General features: G+C 33.5%; 1 protein-coding gene across 1 annotated transcript in view; it reads right to left on the reverse strand.

Moving 5' to 3' along the window:
- LRRIQ1 (leucine rich repeats and IQ motif containing 1) overlaps positions 1–23,664 on the reverse strand; it is a 214,442-nt gene that overhangs the window by 88,205 nt on the left and 102,573 nt on the right. Inside the window, exons 18-22 of the mRNA XM_046012860.1 lie at positions 18,857–18,946; positions 18,075–18,196; positions 17,452–17,547; positions 17,137–17,219; positions 9,967–10,065 (exon numbers count right to left, since the gene is read on the reverse strand). Coding sequence (XP_045868816.1) covers positions 9,967–10,065; positions 17,137–17,219; positions 17,452–17,547; positions 18,075–18,196; positions 18,857–18,946 — 490 coding nt within the window. The remainder of the gene's footprint in view (positions 1–9,966; positions 10,066–17,136; positions 17,220–17,451; positions 17,548–18,074; positions 18,197–18,856; positions 18,947–23,664) is intronic.

Below are 23,664 nucleotides of genomic sequence, written 5' to 3' on the forward strand. Positions count from 1 at the left end.
TGAACATCTATGATGTAAAAGGATATATGGTATGTGTAAATCTTCAGTTTTATAAGAGAAGAAATAGAAAGCATGCTAGTGATGACAGCATCAGAGCGGGAATTAAGAAAACCCGCATTAAAATCAAGTAAAATGTCCCAGGGAATGGAGGACCTAAGACAAAATTTGCCTCTCTGAGAAGGTTGTTCGGCCAGATCTAATTCTTTTCCTGACTTGTCTAGCTTCTTTCCTTGGCTAAAGCCCAAGTTTTGAATTTGGCATTAGTTTAAAAGTAGCAAATTTTAAAATTTCAACAGATTAGGGAAAGAAAATCATTTAATTTATGAATAAATAAGAAGAGTAAATGAAGCAAAAATATAGGTTTATTTTGGGGCTATTTGGAGATGTCCTCTCCATCTGAAAATTAAAATAGGTGATTAAAAGTATGATCACCCTTAGAGCCTAATAGATTTGGTCCTTAACAATGCTGGGTTATCATAATAACATTAAAATAATATTAGGTAAGACAGGAGCTAATTACAAGGCACAAATCAGATATATATCACCATGTTGGTACTACACTGTTTCTTAATTTACATTAATGCAAGCTATGAGAAACCACTAAAGAACAAAATTGATTATTTGTTTCCCAGAGTTTTACCTAATTTAATAATTAGTCTTTATTTTTTTCCTAAATATTTTGATTCTAAGTTTGTATATACATTTTAGGGTTATCAAAGAACCTTCACCCTTCGGTGTCTGCATCTGATTTGGTTTTTGCTAGCACTGTTTTGATAAAGAGATTATCTCCATTCCCTTTCAGCCACTTAACTCTCTGTATGACCTTGGGCAAATCACTTCTCAAACTCTCAAAGCCAGTTTCCTCATATTGACAGGTTTAATACATTCTTCAGAGTTTTGGAGAAGATTGAATCAGAGAATTTAAGTAAAACTCTTAGCACAGTACTTAGCAAGAAATACAATCCTACTAATCGCAAACAAGACAAAAAAAATAAAGTTATACTTTTAAAATGACTGTTCCCTATGATTACAAGTTTTGAGCATTTACCTATGTATTTATACTGTGGATTCAAATATTTCACAAATAGGAACTCATGTAATCTCCAACAACCAGGTACTATTAGTATCCAATTTTACATGTGAAAAACAATTCTAAACAGGGAAGTTAAATGATGTCCTCAAGGCCAGAAGCCAATAAATGGTGAAACCAAGATTCAGACGGTGTTAGACTAACTCAGGAATCTAGACTTATATCCATTAATCTAGGCTTCTTTTTATACCAGTGATAGCTATGATATGATATGATAGCTATATGAATGATGTCAAGTTCTAAATTGAGCATTTTAACATAGAAAAGGAAACTTGTTGGGATATCTTTAAGGTAATAATCAGGAACGTGTTTCAAATTCTAAGGTAGGATCAGATATTGAAACCTAACTAGAGATTATGGGTGATACAGAGTAAGCCAAAACAGTTATCCAACATTTAATAAATTATAAATAAACAAATAAATCAAGTGAATCAATGCTGAATCTGTAAAACCCTCGGGCTCTTAGTCACATCTCACAGGAATAACTGACTGATACCTAACACCCAGCACATGTATGAGGTTACCTGGGGAACAGGTGTTGTCAAATGTTCCCCAGACTTCATTAGGCTAAAGCTCTAAATTTGGCAGCTAGACAAAAATTGTCAATATTTCATGAATGTTGTAAAATATTCAAGATTATTTGTATAGTTTAGAGTTTAAATAAGACCAACTAATAAAAATTTTACAGTAAGCTTTGTCTTCTTCATAAATAATCATAAATTAGATAATTTAAGTGAATAAACAGCAAAATATGGACAAAATATAGTATTAATTATTATCACCTAAGATTACTAATAAGGATATAATTACAATTAAGATGGAAATGATTAATCTGTTGAATTAAACTTAAAAAACATAGATATTCACAGAGCTAGAAAAAAGAATCCTAAAATGTGTATGGCACCACAAAAAATGCTGAATAGCCAAAACAATCTTGGAAAAGAAAGATAAAGCTGAAGGTATCACAATTCTGGACTTTGAGCTATATTACAAAGCTGCAGTCATCAAGATAGTATGGTACTGGCATGAAACAGAACACACACATAGACCAATAGTACAGAAAAGGAAACCCAGAAATGGACCCACAACTATACAGTCAACTAATCTTCGATAAAGCAGGACAATATCCAGTGGAAAAAAGACAGCTTCTTCAAAAAATGGTGTTGGCAAAACTGGACAGCAACATCCAGAAGAATGAATTTGGACTACTTTTTCACACCATATACAAAAATAAATTCACAATGGTTGAAAGACCTAAATGCAAGACAGGAAACCATCAAAATCTAGAGGAGAACACAGGCAGTGACGTCTTTGACATTGTCCATAGCAACCTCTTACTTGACAAGTCTCTTGAGGCAAGGGAAACAAAAGCAAAAATAAGCTATTGGGACTTCATCAAAATAAATAGCTTCTGCACAGTGAAGGAAACAACCAACAAAACTTAAAAAACAACCTATGAATGGAAGAAGATATTTGCAAATGCATATCTGATAAAAGGTTAGTGCCCCAAATCTATATGGGGCACCTCGGTGGCCTAGTCGGTTAAGCATCTGCCTTCAGCTCCAGTCATAATCCTGGGTCCTGGGATCCAGCACCAAGTGGAGCCCCACATGGACTCCTGGATCAGCAGGGAGTATGTTTCTCCCTCTCCATCTGCTCCTACCCCCACCGGGCTCATGCCTGTGCTTTCACTCTCTCACCCTCAAGTAACACCTTAAAAAAAAAATCTATAAAGAACCTTATCAAACAACACCTAAAAAATGAATAATCCAGTTAAGAAATGGACAGAAGAAATAAATAGATATTTTTTCCAAAGAAGACAAACAGTTGGCCAACAGACACACGAAAAGATGCTCAACATCACTCATCATCAGGGAAATACAAATCAAAACCATGATGAGATACCACCTCACACCTGTCAGAATGGCTAAAATTAATAACACAGGAAACAACAGATGTTGGTGAGTATGGGGAGAAAGGGGAACCCTTTTACACCTCTGGTGGGATTCCAAACTGGTTCAGCCACTGTGGAAAACAGTATGGAGGTTCCTCAAAAATTTAAAAATAGAACTACCCTATGACCCAGCAATTGCACTACTAGGTATTTATTCGAAGGATACAAAAATACTGATTCGAAGGGACACATGCACCCCAGTGTCTATAGCAGCATTATCAGCAATAGCCAAATTGTGGGAAGACCCCAAATGTCCATCAACTGATGAATGAATAAAGAAGATGTGGTATATATACAACGGATTATTACTCCATTATCAGAAAGAATGAATTCTTGCCAATTTGCAACTAGGTGGATGGAGCTAGGGTATATTATGCTAAGCAAAACAAGTCAGTCAGAGAAAGACAACTAGCATATGATTTCACTCATATGTGGAATTTAAGAAACAAAACAGATGAGCATAGGGAAAGTGTGGGGGAAGAGAGGAAAGCAAACCATAAGAGAATTAACTAGAGAGAACAAACTGAGGGTTGCTGAATGGAGGTGGGTGTGATGAGGTAGATGGGTGATGAGTATTAAGGCAGGCACTTGTGATGAGCACTGGGTATTACATGTAAGTGATGAATCACTAAATTCTACTCCTGAAACCAATATTATGCTATATGTTAACTAACTAAAATTAAATAAAAACTTGAAACAAAATGAAAGGAGGATATTTTGTAAAGCATGGTCTATTGAAAGGGAATAATTCTTAGCCTTACATCATTTAATATAATTTGGTATTTCATTAAGTATTCCTTAAATTTAACTGCATTTTTTTTTTTTTGCCTACTAGAGGATATGCACCATCCTTTTTGTTCCGCTGGTGACATTCAGAAAAAAACAGCAATAATAAGTAAAGAATTTTAGTACTGTTTATAAGACAAATCATGGAAACTCCTATAGCTAATATTGCAAAGTAGAGAAAGGATTTTTAAGTTCAGCTTTTATTTTTTTAAATTCAGCTTTTAAAAAAATCAGATAATGTTGTTATAAAATGGGAATAGAGAAAAATAGTCAAATAATACTATCATCTAATTTCAACAAAACAAAAGGAAATAATACGACAGTGCTGGCATGCCATTGTGCTGAGATACTGTTCCACGTAGACTCATTCAGTCTATGATGATCATTCAGTCTAAACCTACAATGAAGTTTTGTTCTGATCTCCCCTACTTTGGTGGGTGGGAGGGTAAGATGTCCAGCTATTAATTTTACTTGAATTTTTTAAGGGAAAAGTCCTTCCAATACTCTAAAATGAAATTATGGTGATAGTTGTATAATTGCAAATATATTGAAATGGATTGTACTCTAAAATTATATAAAATGTGCGTTTTATATATAATTTATATATAATTGATATTATATCTCAAAAGACCTCACTTTAAAATGTACCCTCTCCTGGGAAACTCCAGGCTACTAATGTGGAAATGACTGGCTTTCCTGGCCAGTTAGGAAATAGTGTGAATCTAGGAGGCTTGTGAGCCACAGCAGCAGGTAAAGATACCATGGGATTCAACCTGGCCAGCAATGATTAAATAACCTTTGCCTCACTTTTTCCTCTTCAAAAAAAGAGACAGAAATAAAATACTGGTTGAAGAAAAAAAGTTCTTCTGTGTACAACTGTTTTTGCCAAGCCCATTCCTTCAAACAACAACAACAACAACAAAAACCACAACCCTGAAAATAACTATCAGTCACTAGAATATCTGGTATACACATAATGACCATTAAGTGAAATTAATGAAATGCCAAATATACTTGAGATAAAAAAAGAAAGTAAACTAAACACATTTCATATGGCGAAAAGTAAATAAAAACATACAACTTCATATTATGAAGTACAGATAGAAATGTCCCATGTTCTACAGACCACTTTCTTTCTATTGCTATTTGAACTATTCCTCATATATTTTATATTAGTACACAAATCTGTAAATAAACCATACATTCATATATACTAGATGATAACATGTCTTCACATTTCACAGAACAAGAGATAATGCAGTAGAATATGCTGGGATAGATATCTCCCTTCTGATTCTGAGATGCATGCTAATTTAAAGGGCAAAAAAATGCCCTAGTTATTTTTCTTACTAGGCACTGCCCTTCTAAAGTAAAAATGCTTTTATTTAACAGGTAATAGCTGTGCAATTGTTATTGATTTAGTAGACTTTCTATTCTTTTTTTTATAGTGAAATGATGGAAATTAAAATTGTAATGAGATAATTTTTAAAACCCAAGCTTTATTTTATATTGAAAACATATTTTAATTGTATTAAAATACTAATTGACAAGTATTTTTTTGAAATATTAGTTATTGACACCTTTAATGTCCACCAAATTTTTAAAATGTCTTTTCAAGGAAAAATTTTAATATTAAAAAAGTAGAATGGTAGAACAAATCTCCATATACCATCATCTATTGATTCAACAGTTTCATTAATTTGGTACACTAGTTTTATTTATCTTTTATGTATATATTTATGTTTGATACTTTGAAGAAAATTCTAGACCCCATGTCTCCCACTGCTACCTATTTAATAGGCATCTCTAGAAAAGTATAAAATTGCTGTTAATCAATTTTTTCTTTAGTTTGAGACATTACTGAATAGAAATGTTAAAGTGTCTACTTGCAACCATCTATAATAATGCATAAATTTTAAGATTTATTTAAAAAGTACAGAAGACAAAATATTAAAAATTCCAAGTGGTCCACTTCCATTCAAATATATATTTTTCTTATTAGAAATTATAATCCAAAAGTATAGATACAATGAGGGACATTTTAACATTAAAGAGAAAGCAATGGCAAACTTATGTCATGTTAATTTCTCTGATACACTTAAATATTTGTTTGATAACATAAGTCCATAATTCTTCCAAATGCTGAAATCAGAAATATAATATTCTATTTGGATTTTTTAACTGACATATAATGTATTATTTGTTTCAGGGGTACAGGTCTGTGATCATCAGTCTTACACAATTCACAGCACTCACCATGGCACATACCCTCCCCAATGTCCATCACCCAGCCACCCCAACCCTCTCATCCCCCTCCACTCCAGCAACCCTCAGCTGGTTTCCTGAGATTAAGAGTCTCTTATGGTTTGTCTCCTTCTCTGGTTTCATCCCATTTCATTTTTTCCTCTCTTCCCCCAGGATCCTGATCCTCTGCTTTGTTTCTCAAATTCCACATATCAGGAAGATCATATGAAAATTGTCTTTCTCTGGGGTGCCTGGGTGGCTCAGTGGGTTAAAGCCTCTGCTTTCGGCTCAGGTCATGGTCCCAGGGTCCTGGGATCGAGCCCCACATCAGGCTCTCTGCTCAGCAGGGAGCCTGTTTCCCTCCCCCTCTGCCTGCCTCTCTGCCTACTTGTGATCTCTGTCTGTCAAATAAATAAAATCTTTAAAAAAAAAAAAAGAAAGAAAAAATTGTCTTTCTCTGATTGACTTATTTCGCTTAGCATAATATCCTCTAGTTCCATCCATGTTGTTGTAAAAGGCAATATTTCATTTTTGATGGCTGAATAATATTCCATTGTATATGTATACACCACATCTTCTTTATCCATTCATCTGTCGATGGACATCTGGGCTCTTTCCATAGTTTGGCTATTGTGGACAATGCTGCTATAAACATTGGGGTGCATGTGCCTCTCTGGATCACTACATTTGTATCTTTGGATATAATACCTAGTAGTGCAATTGCTGAGTCATAGGGTAGTTCTATTTTCAACTTTTTGAGGAAGCCCTGTACTGTTTTCTAGAGTGGCTGCACCAGCTTGCATTTCCAACAACAGTGTAGGAGGGTTCCCCTTTCTTCACATCCTCGCCAACATCTGTCATTTCCTGACTGGTTAATTTTAGCCATTCTGACTGGTGTGACGTAGTAACTAATTGTGGTTTTGTTTGTATTTCCCTGATGCCGAGTGATGTTGAGCACTTTTTCATATGTCTGTTGGCCATCTGGATGTCTTCTTTGCAGAAATGTCTGTTCATGCCTTCTGCCATTTCTTGATTGGATTATTTGTTCTTTGGGTCTTGAGTTTGATAAGTTCTTTATAGATTTTTGGATACTAGCCTTTTATCTGATATGTCATTTGCAAATATCTTCTCCCATTCTGTCGGTTGTCTTTTGGTTTTGTTGACTGTTTTCTTTGCTGCACAAAAGCTTTTGATCTTGATGAAGTCCTAATAGTTCATTCTTGCCCTTGCTTCCCTTGCTTTGGCGATGTATCTAGGAAGAAGTTGCTGTGGCTAAGGTCAAAGAGGTTGCTGCCTGGGTTCCCCTCAAGGATTTTGATGGATTTCTGTCTCACATTGAGGTCTTTCATCTATTTTGAGTCTATTTTTGTGTGTGGTGTAAGGAAATGGTCCAGTTTCATTCTTCTGCATGTAGCTGTTTTCCAACATCATTTGTTGAAGAGACTGTCTTTTTGCCAGTGGACATTCTTTCCTGCTTTGTTGAAGATTACTTGACCATAGAGTTGAGGGTCTATTTCTGGGCTCTCTATTCTGTTCCATTGATCTATGTGGCTGTTTTTGTGCCAGAACCATGCTGTCTTGATGATTATAGTTTTGTAATAGAGGTTGAAGTCTGGAATTGTGATGCCACCAGCTTTGCTTTTCTATTTCAATATTCCTCTGGCTATTTGGGGTCTTTTCTGGTTCCATATAAATTTTAGGATTATTTGTTCCATTTCTTTGGAAAAAGTTGATGGTGTTTTGATAGGGATTGCATTAAATGTGTAGATTGCTTAGGTAGCATAGACATTTTCACAGTATTTGTTCTTCCAATCCATGAGCATGGAATGTTTTTCATTTCTTTATGTCTTCCTCAATTTCTTTCATGAGTACTCTGCAGTTTTCTGAGTACAGATTCTTTGTCTCTTTGGTTAGACTTATTCCTAGATACCTTGTGGTTTGGGGTGCCATTAAAAGGGATGAACTGTTTAATTTCTCTTTCTTCTGTCTTGTTTTTGATGTACAGAAATGCAACTTATTTCTGTGCATTGATTTTGTATCCTGACACTTCACTGAATTCTTGTATGAGTTCTAGAAGTTTTGGGGTAGAGACATTTGGGTTTTCCACATAAAGTAGCATATCATCTGCAAAGAGTGAGAGTTTGACTTCTTCTTTGCCAAATCAGATGCCTTTTATTTCTTTTTTTTTTTCTTTTTTCAGATGCCTTTTATTTCTTTTCGTTGTCTGATTGCTGAGGCTAGAACTTCTAGTACTATGTTGAATAGCAGTGGTGATAGTGGGCAGCACTGCCATGTTCCTGACCTTAGGGTAAAAGCCCTCGTTTTTTCCTCATTGAGAATGATATTCACTATGGGTTTTTCATAGATGGCTTTGATGATATTGATGTATAAGGCTGTACTTTCTCAAGTGCTTTTTCTGCATCTATTGAGAGTATCATGGCTCTTTTCCTTTCTTTTATTATTGTAGTGTATGACACGGATTTGCAGATACAGAGCCAACCTTATAGCCCAGGAATAAATTCCACTTGATTGTGGTGAATAATCCCTTTAATGTACTGTTGGGTCCTATTAGCTAGTATTTTGTTGAAAATTTTTGCTTCTGTGTTCATCAGGGATATTGGTCTGTAATTCTCCTTTTTGATGGGGTCTTTGGTTTTGTGATCAAGGTAATTTTGGCCCCATAAAATGAGTTTGGAAGTTTTCCTTCCATTTCTATTTTTTGGAAAAGAAAAGGTATTAACTTTTCTTTATATGTTTGGCAGAATTACTCTGGGAAGCCATCTGGCCCTGGACTTTTGTTTGTTGGGAGGTTTTTGACTACTGCTTCAATTTCCTTGCCGGTTATGAGTTTAATCTGCCCTTTCAATGTGTAAATCCTTTCCCCAAAAGTGAGTAGGACAAGCTTCAAATATAGTAAAGTATTTAAAATTCCAGAGTTTAATTTATAATATATAATGCAATTTGTGTATATTGGCAGTGAAGTAAATATATTAGAATATCCTTTCCACGTAGGTTCACTTCTACTGATATAGGCTAATATTATCAGTCAGTATAAAATTTAAATAAAATTAGTTATATGATGAAACAGCTTTATAAGACTTTCACATAAAAATGTAAGAAATTTAAAGTTAAATAAGCACTGATACAAATACTAAACTACTATGTGAATAAATCAATACACTAAATTAGTATTTTAGCTCCAAGAACTGCATTTGACTTTTATTAATTATATTTTATATATAATTTTTTCATGTGTACCTTAGGATTATTGAGGATTTAAAATTTTTATATATTTTTAAAAGATTTTATTTATTTGACAGAGAGAGAGAGATCACAAGTGGGCAGAGAGGCAGGCGGGAAGAGAGGGAGGCAGGCTCCCTGCTGAGCAGAGAACCAGATGTGGGGCTTGATCCCAGGATCCTGAGATCATGACCTGAACTGAAGGCAGAGGCTTAACCCACTGAGCCACCTAGGTGCCTCCCAAAATTTTTATTTTAAATATAATTTTCTATCTTCATCTTTTTCTCCTACAAATCTCTTTATTTATTTACTTGTTTTGAGATTTTATTTATTTATTTATTTGTCAAAGAGATAGCGAGATCATCAGGCAGAGTGGCAGGCAGAGGCAGAGGGAGAAGCAGACTCCCCAGTGAGCAAGAAGACCAATGTAGGACTTGATCCCAGGACCCTGGGATCATGACCTGAGCCAAAGGCAGCCGATTAACTGATTGAGCCACCCAGGTATCCCATATTTTTTTAAAGCCTTTTGTTTTAATCCCAGTTAGTTAAAATACAGTGTTACATTAGTTTCAGGTGTATAATATTGTGATTCAACAATTCCATACTCCATTTTTATCTAAAACCTTTCTACATATCTATGATTAAACCATACCTTCAAAGTAACCATCTCTTCTGGGTTGTGCCATCTTTGGTGATTTAACAGAAACTTTATTTTCATTGTTTTTGAATAATGCTAGGCAAACCATGGGATCTAGACAAAAAGTAAGATAAGACAAAAGTTCAGCTCTGGCTAATTCCTTCTCTGAAGTGGCTATAATTTTTTATGATATTAAATAGTAACAAACCATTCATATATTTTTGGTTATCTGATTAAGTTCATAGCCAATACTTAATATAAAGCACAGAAATACTAGTAATGTGGAAGAATTATGATAAAATTTTCTAGTTATGACATCATTTTTTATTTGAGGAATTGCTTTACTATTTATTATTATAGCTCCTTTCTTTAATTCTTAAATATATCTGCTGGAATAAAGAAAAATTTCCATAAATGCATAGCAGGTAAAAGGCATTATTACAGGAAAAATCATATACTCTACTTTTCTCTCCTCTGCATATGAGGAGCTGGGATATAGAAGATGTAAGCAAGACAAATGATAAGACAAGAAATAGAAAAAAGATCATTTCACTAATTCTATAAATAAATTAATGGTTTCTCTTTTGCCTTAATATCTTATATAACAAAGAAGTTGTTCTATATACATTTTATAGCCAAGAGCATTCTAAATCTATTAATTTTATGAAATTAATAGGATGATTGTAAACACAGAGCCCTATAATTTACTGGTAATGGGGGATTGGTGCAGTTGCAGTTTTTGTTTGTTGAAGAACTGTAAGAAAAGAAAATAGTGATGTAAGTAACAGGGGATAGAAGAAAAAGCGGAAAGTTATGCATTTAAAGTAGGTTAACACAAAACCACAAGTTAAGGCAGCATACATTTTCTTAATATCTTACATTATCTTGCAAAAGGAGACTTTAAGAATCTTTGCTTAACTAGAATCTAATGCAATATATAATTGAATACACTAAATGGAAAATTATACTTTAAATAGTATAAAGCCCAAATTACATATTTTAATTAAATGCTAAGGTAGTATATTTTTTAGAATGTTAATTAGAAAAACAGAATAGTACTTGTAGAGTTATTTTTCAATCATGTGGATACCTAATATTTCCATTAGTCTAGCAACAATTTATCATTATTAAGCATGATTTACATGGTTCAGAGAGATTATATTTCTCAAGATTAGGGAAAATATTTGTCAATATTTGGGCATACCTCATAAATATATATGACCTAAGGTATTTTAAGAGTTGGGTACTTCTATATGAATTCAACATGACATCAATAAAAATAACAAATACTTTAAAGATTTTTTTCATTTATTCATTTGAGAGAGATACAGAGACAAAGAGAGCACAAGCAGGGGGAGAGGGAGAGGGATAGGGAGAAGAAGACTCCCCACTGAGCTTTCCTCATTATTATCAAGATTAAATAATATATATAAAATATTTAGGAGAGTTATCTAGCTCAATTTACACAAAAAGATAATTTTATTCATCAGGGGCACATAAAGAGTGCTACAGTTTGGGGCGCCTGGGTGGCTCAGTGGGTTAAAGCCTCTGCCTTCGGCTCAGGTCATGATCCCAGGGTCCTGGGATCGAGTCCCACATCGGGCTCTCTGCTCAGCCGGGAGCCTGCTTCCTTCTCACTCTCTCTGTCTGCCTCTCTGCCTACTTCTGATTTCTGTCTTCCAAATAAATAAATAAAATCTTAAAAAAAAAAGAATGCTACATTTTCAATATCCTTTCATTCTAAAACATTGTGATTGCAACCTTAAATTTATTAAAACTTACAGTAATACAAGTTGCGAAGGGATAATGATAAGAAGCAAGAAACATAGTAATTCTAGATGGGGGAAAAATCACTTGATTTTGATAGCCCCTGGAAATATCACTGTGAAATAAGATACTACTCTAACCCCCAAAAATATAAAGTCAAGTAGACGTGTCAAGGGACAACTTTATTGTAAAGAGTACAGCTTGTGGTAGTTTTTTCTTGAATCATAGACTCAGTTTTATACATTTAAATCTACTCATTTGAGATCATCAATGGTAGGATGATGTTGCAGTTTTTAAAATCTTTTACGTCCCAGTATGACTTGCTCAGTGTCTGGGAAATAGGTTTTAAATACATTTTTATAAAATATTTAAAGAAACCCACAAGGAAGCTGAGTTTCTATTACACATATGGCTCTGTACTTCATTATCTCATTTAAGTAACATAACCTATATAGGCATTAGAATATTCTTAAAATTATTTCATTCCCTGTATAATCCCTTTTCAGTTTCTAGAGTCCTAATCTTAGCTCACTGGTTGATATTCTTATTAACTTCATACATAAAAACCTTATTATCCATTTTTGTATGGATAAGTACATGCAAGTACAGTAGTGCTGTAAAATAAGTTATAAGTTAAGGCTGAATGACTAGATGTACTTCATCATTTCATTCATTTATTTATTTATTTATTTATTTATTTATTTATTTATTTATTTCGGGCAGAAAGAGAGGAGGAGAGGTAATCTTAAGCAGGTTCCATTCTGTGTGGAGCCCGAAGTCGGACTCAATCTCACAACCCTGAAATCATGACGTGAGCTGAAATCAGGAGTTGGACACTTAACCAACCGAGGCACCTATGCATCCCGTATTCCATTTTTATAAGGAGTATTAATTACTAATTTAAATTTGTCTTCCCAAATAGAAACATATACTTAAATGACTGCAATACACACACCCAGTCATACACATACACACAGTCAAAAGCATTTAGTGACTTATATAATTTACTGCTGACTTAGTTAATAGTTATTTATTGAACATCTACCATATGCCAGGCATGGTATCTATCAGGTTCTGGGAATTCAGTAGGGAATAAGGAGAGTTTTGGCCCTTCAGGATCTTACTATTTAAATGGACTTTATTATTGTTTTGTTGAGAGCACACATGACCAAAATTTCTTATTAATTCTATTTGGAAATTACTGAAATAAAATAAATCATCAACAAACTTTATTTTGCCATAGTTTTGTCTATACAATACCCTTTTGATCCTTAACATTCGTTCTTTAGTTTCCCTATCATTTTGCAACCTGATCTCTTTGCTATAGCACATGAAGTGCTCAATTCATATTAAAAAGTTAACCTAACTTATTTTCTACTTGGCTTCATTCTGGACTAAAACTAAATGTTAACATCACAGTCTCAAGCTATTTACATCACTGAAATAAAATAAGCAAGTATTTATTAAATGCTTAATATGTACTTGAGTGTATATTAGATATTATAAACAGCTACAAGATAATTCTTATCCCTAGTTGTGGTCCTACCTTTATAACTAAATTAACCTTGTTTGCTTCATCCTACTCTTTCTTCACTGACTGAAATTTGAAATTTGACATGCATAAATATGATAAATGTTGGAAAATCACATTATGTTTTTGTCCTTATATTCTTAGCCCTCAAGCTTCTTATCATTGCTCTCTACCCAAACCCTTTTATTCAGAATTCATCCTCTCTAAGGAGTGTTCCACATAAACCCCAAGCACCTATTCTTTTCCCCATCCTGGTCCTCTCCATCTTTCTACCAGATATGTTCACTAATTTTAGGTTATTGACTCATGTTTTCAATAAACCAGCAACTCTCGTCTTATACATGATGCTCTCCACTGCAGTTATAAACCCTAAACTTCCCTAGGTATCTGCTAAATTCCAATACAGATCACCAGGTTCTAAAATTATATCTGTTCATGAGGCATCAATAAAAACAAAGACAAATTAAAACCCTATAAAAACAAGACCAGTCATTACCTATTTATGCTTATGTCCATCATATTTATTAAGCAATAACTTACTAGGAATAACAACAGTCAGAACACAAACTCAAACTGAGTAAATATAACTCCCCACAATTTTAGATTTTATCCTATGGCTTCCAACCAATTCCTCTTCCCACTTCCTGTCCTCCTCCTGTTTTTTTCTGTTTAAAGCAGATGGCCTCATTTATCCCAATAGAAGTCATCAATACTGAGTCTCCCCTGATGATTGCCTATACCGTATGTCTCCCTGGCCCCCTTCTTCTTCACTAATCAGCAAACTCAGTCATATTTTTCCTCTATCTGCAGATTTCTTAAATAATTAACCTTCTGCCTTTGTCCTGTTTTCATTCTCATCTTAAATCAAATATTGCTATGCAGACTCATATCCCTTGGTTAATAAATACATGTATAAGATACAAATAGGAAGTATGTGTTTACAACTAAGCAACTTGTGCTCAAGTTTTTCATGGTAGAAATCTGAATTAAAGCTTCCATGATATGTGCAATTATGCCCCACCCCCATGAGGATTACTGCCTTGTTAGACTGGAGGTCTTAACTGATTCCATTTAATTAAGTTTCTTTTCTCTGATGCTCCACCCTCCCTGTTCCCCACCCCCAGAGATGCCTAGCCTCCAGCAGTTTTATGGCCGATGTTGCCCTCTGGTGGCTTACGATTTTCAAATTGGCAGGTTAGCCATACTAGATATAGATAGATCAATCGATCTATCTCCATGTATATTACTAGCAAATTTTTAAGGTTTAAGTATCTAAAGTATCATTTTAATTTATTAGTAAGTAAAAGTTTAAAATTATGGCCATTATTTTAGGCAGATTTAAATAAGTTCACAGATTGAAATGCAAACAGGAAAGATACTAGAAAGTTCTTTTTCTGTAAGAATAAAACCAGAGGTACAGAGTCTTAAATGATTCAGTCACAGATACAAAGCGACGTAAGTGCTACATTATTAACCCAATAGAAGATTAAAGCATCATAATTGGAGAGGATCCTACTGATTTTCTTTATCATGACTTTATCCTTAACCTTACTTTGGATATTTCTATTCTTGAATATATGTTGTGAGGGGGCAGTAGAGAAAAAGAATGGGAAGAATTTTAAAGGTCATCATTAAGTTTTACATTTCAGAATTCAAATTTTAAAGAAAAAATTTGCTTTTATTTCATCAATCTAATATTTTGATCAAACAAAAGTAAAACAAAACTTAAAAGAGACATAAAACCTCCCACAGCAGTAAGAATGCAATTTGGTTTACAATCATGTAATTAGAGTAATGATCCCTATAAAAATTCTACAGTTGCCATTTTGGACTTTTACCCAACAGATCACACTTAATGACTATTGTTAAAATGTTAAATTTAAGATGTAGTTGTTAACTTGTATGTCTGGTTGTCCTTTTACATTTGTTACCCTACCATGCCACCTTGTGACAGATAAAAATGGGCTTAATTGTTGCTTGATGATGATTATGTCTAATTTTTGTCCATTAAAACACTGGTTTGGTTTTTATGTATGAGCATAAATTCCTTATTAAAATTTTTGCTAAAATCTAGTATTTATTGTGCTGATTTATTAAAAATGAGCTCAACAACAATGAGAATCCCTTAGTTATAAGGATTAGCAAGAAAGACCTATATATTTCCAGAGACAGAGTTTAACAAAATAAACTTTGCTTTAGCTTCATTATCAGAAACTATTACAAACATTGTAAATATCTTTAAAAAATAGCTATTGAACATAAATAAGTAATAATTATTTGTTGAACTTTGGCTGAATCAGTACTTAAGCCACTTCTGATATTTGAACTTCCCCCAGGAGTTTCAGAAACTTTCATTGTTCTCAAAACAGCTACTTATAGAATGTTTGTTGCTATTGAAGATGAATAAAAATATACATCGAAGCAATAAAAAAAAGTTTATCACACTACCCTAAGTTACTGTACTGGATTCTACTTCCCCGGGACGGAAAGAAAGACCCACTATTGTTAAGAGTTTAAAGTTACTATTTCCCTCGGAACTACCAGATAGTACTCCGTTAACTGAGTTCTGATGAACTTAACAGGAGTTTACATCACAGGAGTATGGGAAGCACAAAACAAATTGAATAGAGCACATACTCACATTTTCTTTAAAAATGCTTAAAATTTCACTCTCTCAAACCTGACATATGCAACGAAAAATACTACATTATCTCAAAAAGATAAAAGGTGTCACTAATATAACACTAAAAAAGGAAAGTTGAACATTTGTGAATCCAAAAATAAATCATCAGGAATTTATCAATAAAGTACTGTGTCAAAAAATATCATCTATTTCTTGGAAACTAGTGGTATTTTGGTTATTTTTATTTTTGTTTTTTAAAAAAATATATATGCATTTTTTAAATTCTATGGATTAATGATTAAAATAAGTGGGAAAATTAATAAAGAAAAATTAATCTCTGAATGCTTCTTTGAATAATTATAAAAGCTAGAACTATAAGATAGATTCTCTGTTTTTCTCAGGACTAATGGTACTTTTATGAAAACATTTTACTGATGTTAAAATCATTGTAAATTAAGAAGCTGTTGAACAAGAAAAACTCAAAACAGCTTTTAAAAAGAGGTCACATTACTAATATTAAACCTATGAGTCCATGAGTAAATATAAAGTTACAAGTAAATGCTAAGTTGTATACAATATGCAAACAATTTTAAGTAGTTTTAGTCATAGATATAAAGTCATAATGGCTGGCTATTTCTTGCCCTGAGACTATAAACTACTCTGCTCTTAAGTAATGATACTAAAATGATTAGAGGTACCCAAAGAAGCAAATAATTTGGAGAATCAAATGGGATAGAAGAAAAGATGCTTCTGAACATTTCCCAAATTCAGCATAATCCTGAAGATATACATTGTATTTCTTTCCCAAAGTGAAGCTGTGAAGCCCTCACAGCTAATATTCATGAAGCTAACAAGTTTATAGAAATAATTTATCAAACAATCAAGCAATTTAAAAACACAGAAAGGAATAAGCACATGAAGCACTCTTTAGAATCAACATTTGTCAAACTGAACCAATTTAGAAATAAATTACACCATAATTCTCAGTGCACAATAGACAGAATCATCAATAACAAAATAAATAAGAAATAGGGGAAGTGAAGATAGCATTTAAGTGTATAACAAATCATTTAATGTAGTAACATAATTCTTGTTAAGTTTCCTTAAGTTTTCAGAATTATTACCTTAGATATATTCAAATCTGTGAATTTGATTTCTGTTCTTATTAAATATTATTAAATATGATTTGGGAAATAATATTTTAAAAGAATTTATCTTCAATATCAGACACAAAATTATTATTCAAAGAACATTCCTTACCCACCTAATTTTTTCCTTAATTTCTTTGATTTCATCTTCTGTGCTCTCTTCAACATTTGCTGAGCAGTAGCAATATCCTTAAAGCCCCTATTAAAAGATTAAATTTAATAAAGGCACAAACAAATATCCAGACCATATTAATATATGCATATGCATATAAACATACGTATCTGAACTATATAGATTCCCATTTAAGAATCTGTAACATGCATACAGTTTCTTAAAAACTAATAATTCATAAAGTCTTGAAAAATAACTACCCTGAACACTTAAAAGTCTCTCAATTTCTTCATATTTTAGTGTAAAATAGACCACATACCATTCTTTTGAAATTTGTTCTTCTTTTTCAGCTTTTAGCAAACTCTTTCTGCTGGTCTTTGACTCAGGAGTCCACGATAAATTCCTATTTTGTGATCTGGCAATAGAAAAAAACTATACTAACTGAATCAACGCAAGTATATCAGCACTTTTTAAAACTACAAGCTGTTTATGTTGTCTCAAATTTGGAAATAAAATCCATTTAAGTTACAGAAAAACTTTATCTTGAAAAGTAATAAAAGTCTGCCATTAATTTAAAATGTTTACATTTCAATTACTTGAAGCATATTTCAATCCTTTTGTCGAAAGAAATGCAGCACTGGAATTTTTATTCTAATCCTTATCTCTACCTATATAATAGTATTTAAAAGTTCACTTGTTTACAACCATTACTGACATTATTTCACTGACACTTAACTTTTGTTGTTGCTTTAAGGAAGCTACCTCACACATTTTTTTTCTTTTTACTGAAAACCCCATAAAATGATTACACTTTTAACATTAAATGCTCTTCCATCTTCTATATAAGCAAATTTGTACCTATTTTTCATCATTTTACTACTTTTGTGGTAAGTGTAATACTCTCCTCATGGGTTGATCCTCTAAAAGAGTAATGTAGCTTACCTGCTATTAAACTGTGCGTGTTCTGATGAAAACAAATCTTCTTTCTCATTACATAGCCATGCTTGAGCTGGATGACTCCGTAAATTCAGTGAAGTATCATCATATTTTATGGTTCCAGAGAACTTATCAGGAAAGTAATGCATATTAAGTATAAAATAAATTGAAAAATTCCAGCACTTATATATCACTTTACATGCATATTATTGAGCAGTCTCCCAAGGAAAACACATATAAAAATTGAAAATTATAATAAAAATTAAATTTATGTAATACACATAAAAATGTACTTTATTATAGTGGTGGGGGATATGATTTTTGGTATTGTTTGCATATACAGAATGATTAATTGCAAAGATCTTAAAAAATATCAGAAAACAAAAACTTCAAAGATTATAAAATAAATAACAGATATTGCAGTCCATTGACCTCTGACTGAGAATCTTCAGCTGTTGCCCTCTTAATGCATATTTTTGTATTTTTAAAGTGCTGTCAACTAGTGATTTTAGTCTACTGCCAAATATGCAGCTGCAGTATATCTTTTTTTTTTTTTTGCTACTGTGAAATAAAGTGTTGAAAGAAATCCAAAATAAAGAAAAAAAAATAGGAGCAAATGAAAGAAAAGCTATATGAAAAATTACATCTGGGGATGAGGAGGAAGTCAGAGGCTTCTAAAAGTAATTGTGTTTTTCAAGTCAATAAATTGCATTATTAATCACTGCAGCACAGCATAACCTTAAAAATGAGAAAAGATGGAGCACTAAGAGATTTCCATGACATGTTACCTTTGGCCAGTGCAGCTGGTTTGGGACAAGCAGTGTTTGTGAAGGAAAGCGGGTGGAATCTAAAGTTAGCCATTCTTTCTCTAAGGCAGCCTGCACAAATAATAAACAATGTACATAATTCAGTTTGCATCATGTTTACAAAGAGCCTTTTAAATTATCTTTTATACGGCAAATGTAAAGAGAATATGTCGGAGTTTTTATTTATAGGAAAATATGCTACTTGCTATTGTGAGATGTTATACACCTGTTTAATGCAAACATTGTAAAAAAATAAAAGACTTCTCAATAAGTGGGATAAAGTGAGAATTTGAGTACTCAAGTGTTCCAAAAAATAAGAGGTGCAGATTGTTCAGTGTATTTAACTATTTGAGAACCGTGATTCTGAGCCAACTCTGGATGTAACTGAGGGAAATAATCTTTAATCTCTTCATAATGCAAATTTTAATATGTTCCACCAAACCTCACTATTGAAAATTTATGGTATTTTAACACATTAGTTTCAATTTTTCCATAAACACTGTCTATAGGATAGTTTTTACTTAATTTCTTAAAAAATTTCACAAATTTTCTGAATAGGTGGAAAAATAAATTTTGTGGCAACCTAAAAATCATGGATCCTAATATTAGAGTCTCTAATTCAAGTGTGTGAATGATAAAAAATGTAAATTTAAACTTTGAAATGATACTTTTATAAGTCCCTTCACTTTTTTTTTTAAGATTTTATTTATTTATTTGACAGAGAGAACGATCACAAGTAGGCAGATAGGCAGGCAGAGAGAGAGGGGGAAGCAGGCTCCCTGCTGAGCAGACAGCCCGATGTGGAGCTCGATCCCAGGACCCTGAGATTATGACCTGAGCCGAAGGCAGCGGCTTAACCCACTGAGCCAGGCAGGTGCCCTGTCCCTTCACTTTTTAATCTTAAAATATCTTTGTTCCATTTATGTAATTCATTTTATCTTTTGACAGAGGACCTATACTAAGTATGCTATTATTACATCATTTGGGATATAATTATCTAAATTGTATTGCATGAATTAGCTAACATGGTTTAGAATAAAATTCTGTGGTTCTATGAAGTTTTTTGAATCTTTACAAAAAAGATCAGAATGCCCATGAACTTTTTTTTTAAAGTTCTAAAAAAATCAGGCATTTGTCACTTTTATTTTTAAAGATTTTTAAATTTTATTTATTCATTTATTTATTTATTTATTTAGATTGTATAAATATTTATGAGAGAGAGAGAGAAATTATGAGCATGAGCCAGAGAGGGGCAGAGAGAGAGAGGAAGGAGACTCCCACTGAGCAAGGAACCCTATGTGGAGCTTGATTCCAGAACCTTGGGATCATGACCTGAGCCAAAAGCAGATGCTTAGCAGACTGAGCCACCCAGGTGCCCCTTTTTAAAATATTTATTTATTTATTTATTTATTTTAGACACAGGGAGAGCAAGAGGGAGGGGCACAGGAAGAGGAACAGGGAATCTCAAGCTGACTCCGTGCTGAGCAGGAGCACTACCTGGGGCTCAATCTCATGACCCTGAGATCATGCCCTTAGCCAAAATCAAGAGTTGGTCACTTAACTGACTGCGCCTCCCAGGTGCCCCAATAGTCAAACATTTATGATTTAAAAACTAGAATGATTCTATTCTGAGGAGAACTAAATGTTATTTTCCATTTATACAATTTTCAGTGTTTCTTGACTACACAGTTGTTTGACAGGTACAATGTCCAATTTTTTCCAGGCAGACATTATTAACATACATATCACAGTTATATATGTTTTAAGAATAAATATCTGGTTTAAAATGTGCTATTTGATGCAAACAGGATTCAAGGCTCAGATTTTTTAATTCTTTATTTTACGTGGCAAATAAAGAAAAATCCAGTTCAATCCCAGGAAAGATTAAGGCCCACGGCATAGCAATGATCATCAAATTCATATTCTTATTCTGATGAAAACTATTAAAGTGAAGAGAGAATGTGAAAATGTGGAGACAATACAATGAAAGGCAATGTGACAGAGGATTCTGGGAAGATGGTGGAGTAGGAAGAACGGGACCCTGTCTCCCAACCTAGAAAATGATTGCACTTCCAGAATCCACCTGATGTAACTATTTTGGAACTCTGGAATCTATTGATGGCTTATAACTTCCAGGGGAAAACTTGGATGGTAAATTGTGGTTAATTTCAGTCAATTTCAGCTTTTAGCACAGCTGCCAGCTCTACCCCCTGGCCCTGAGTTAGGCAGCTATTCAGGAGTAGCCTGCACATAGCTTTTAGAGCCAGGGTGGACAATAAGGACCCTGTCCTCCAAATATGATGATCTGTGCACTAATCATTGATTACTTCCGATACAGAGGTGCAAAGACGTGGGTGTTCTTGTACTTCCTGTCTTGTTGCAAGCCCCTGCCCTACCAGCTAAGTGATTTCCAGGGGTTTTAATGGGCTGGTGTCCTTTCCTTACCCCTTCACTTTTCTCTTTTTCATCTTTTGGGAGTGAGATATCAAAGACCAGGATGCTCTTTTTTTTTAAGGCTAGAATGGGGTACCTGGGTGGCTCAGTCATTAAGCATCTGCTTTCAGCTCAGGTCATGATCCCAGGGTTCTGGGATCGAGCCCCACATCGGGCTCCCTGCTTGGTGAGAAGCCTGCTTCTCCCTCTGCCACTCCCCCTGCTTGTGCTCTTGTTCTCGCTGTGTCTCTCTCTGTCAAATAAATAAAATCTCAAAAAAATTTTTTAAAAGGCTAGAATATTCAAAAGCATCTGCATATATGTGGGAAATTAGATTGTCAACAAACATATATAGGGGAAGGCATAGGCTCAGAAAAGACCTGAGGAGACCTTAAGTTTATATAAAACTCGGGCTGATACTCAGAACAGAGACAGACTACAATAATATAGAAACAAACATAATAAAAGCAAAAACAAAACCCCAGCAAACCCTGGGGAAGAGAATCTAATTTCTAGAGTCACTATAATTATTACATTCAATATCCAATTGTAAATAAAAAAAAGTCTCAAACCATTCAAAGAAACAGAGAAGTTTATGGCACATTCAAAGGAAAAATAAATAAATCAACCAAAACTATCCTTAAATAAAGACCTCATGGCAGATTTACTAGACAAAGATTTTTAAATAATTGTTTTAAAGATATTTAAAGAACTAAAAGGAGAGAAAATGATGTATAAACAAAACAGAAATATCAATTAAGAGATAGAAAACCTACAGAGAAATCAAGAAGAAATTTTGGAGTTGTTAAGTGAAGTAGTTGAAATGAAATATTCCCTCATGGGATTCACTAGAAAGATATGTCTTCGAGTAGGCAGATAAAAAATTAGTGAGCTTGAAGATAGGACAATATAATTATCAGGTTTGAGGAATAGAAAAAAAAAGATTGAAGAAAAGTGCATAGAACCTAAGGGACCTGTGAGATACCATCAAGCAGACCAACATATATATCATGGAAGTCATAGAAGGAACATAGAAAGAAAGAAGCAGAGTGCATATTTGAAAAAATAATAACCAAAATTTTCCCAAATTCAATGACAAACCTGAATATAAACATCCAAGAAACTCAAAGAACTTGAAATATAATGAACTCAGAGACCCACACTGAGACACATAATCAAAATTTCAGAAGCCAAAGACAGAGAGAATCTTGAAAGAAGCCAATGAGAAGTAAATTATCACATATAAGGAATGCTCAATAAGACAGCTAGTGGATTTCTTATCAGAATCTTGAAGCCCTGAAGGCAGTGAGCTGATGTATTCAAAGTGCTAAAAGTTAAAACAAAAAACAAATAACTGTCAACCAAAATTCCTGTATTGTCAAAACTGTCCTTCAAAATCAAGAGAGAAATTAAAATAGTCCTAGACAAACAAATGTTGAGAGAGTTCATTACCTTTAGGTCTCCCTGAAAGAAATGCTAAAGAGAGTGCTGCAGGTGGAAATGAAGAGACAAGCAGCAATTGGAAGCTGTGTGGGAAAAAAAAAAACAGACAAACCAAAAAAACCCCCGAAGATCCCAGTAAAGATAAATACATGGGAAATTATAAAAGCCAATATTATTCTAACAATAGTTTGTAATCCTACTTTTTGTTTCTACATGATTTAAAGAGACTAATAGGGAAAAAAAAACTATAGGTTTAAAAACTAGTATTATTGTGACTTTGGTTTATAAATCCTCATTTAGTTTCCTACATAATTTAAGGCACTAATGCATTTAAAGGAATTATTGGTTTATGTATATAAAGAGGTAATTTCGTGATGTCAACAACTGAAAAGGGTTGAGTTGGAGATGTACAGGAACAAGTTTTGGGGATGCTATTGAAGTTAAGAGGGCATAAATTCGGCATAAAGTGTTACAACTTTAGAATGTTAAGAAAGATTGGGAAGTTACTGTTTAATAGCTGTATAGTTTCAGTTTTACAGGATGAAGAGAGTTCTGGATATGGATTAAATGGTGGTGATAGTAAAACAACTTTATGAATGTATTTAATACTATTGAATGTACACAAAAATTAAGACAGTAAATTTTATGTCTTACTAAAATTTAAAAAAATTGGAAGAAAAATTTGAAAGGTAATGAGGACTAAGTATGGAAAGGACCGGTATTGCCAGATAAGGAGCCTTATTTATACACTGTTGTGTACACACACACACACACACACACACACACACACACACCTTTTCTTCTTTTAAACACCTGCCACCACCTCCTGTTTTATATTCTCTAGGACTCAAGTTGTTTTCTTTCTACAGCAGGCTAAAGACTCAGGCTAAAGAGAAAGAGTGATTTCTCTGCCA

Source organism: Meles meles, chromosome 7, assembly GCF_922984935.1.
Source record: "Meles meles chromosome 7, mMelMel3.1 paternal haplotype, whole genome shotgun sequence".
NCBI lineage: Eukaryota > Metazoa > Chordata > Mammalia > Carnivora > Mustelidae > Meles > Meles meles.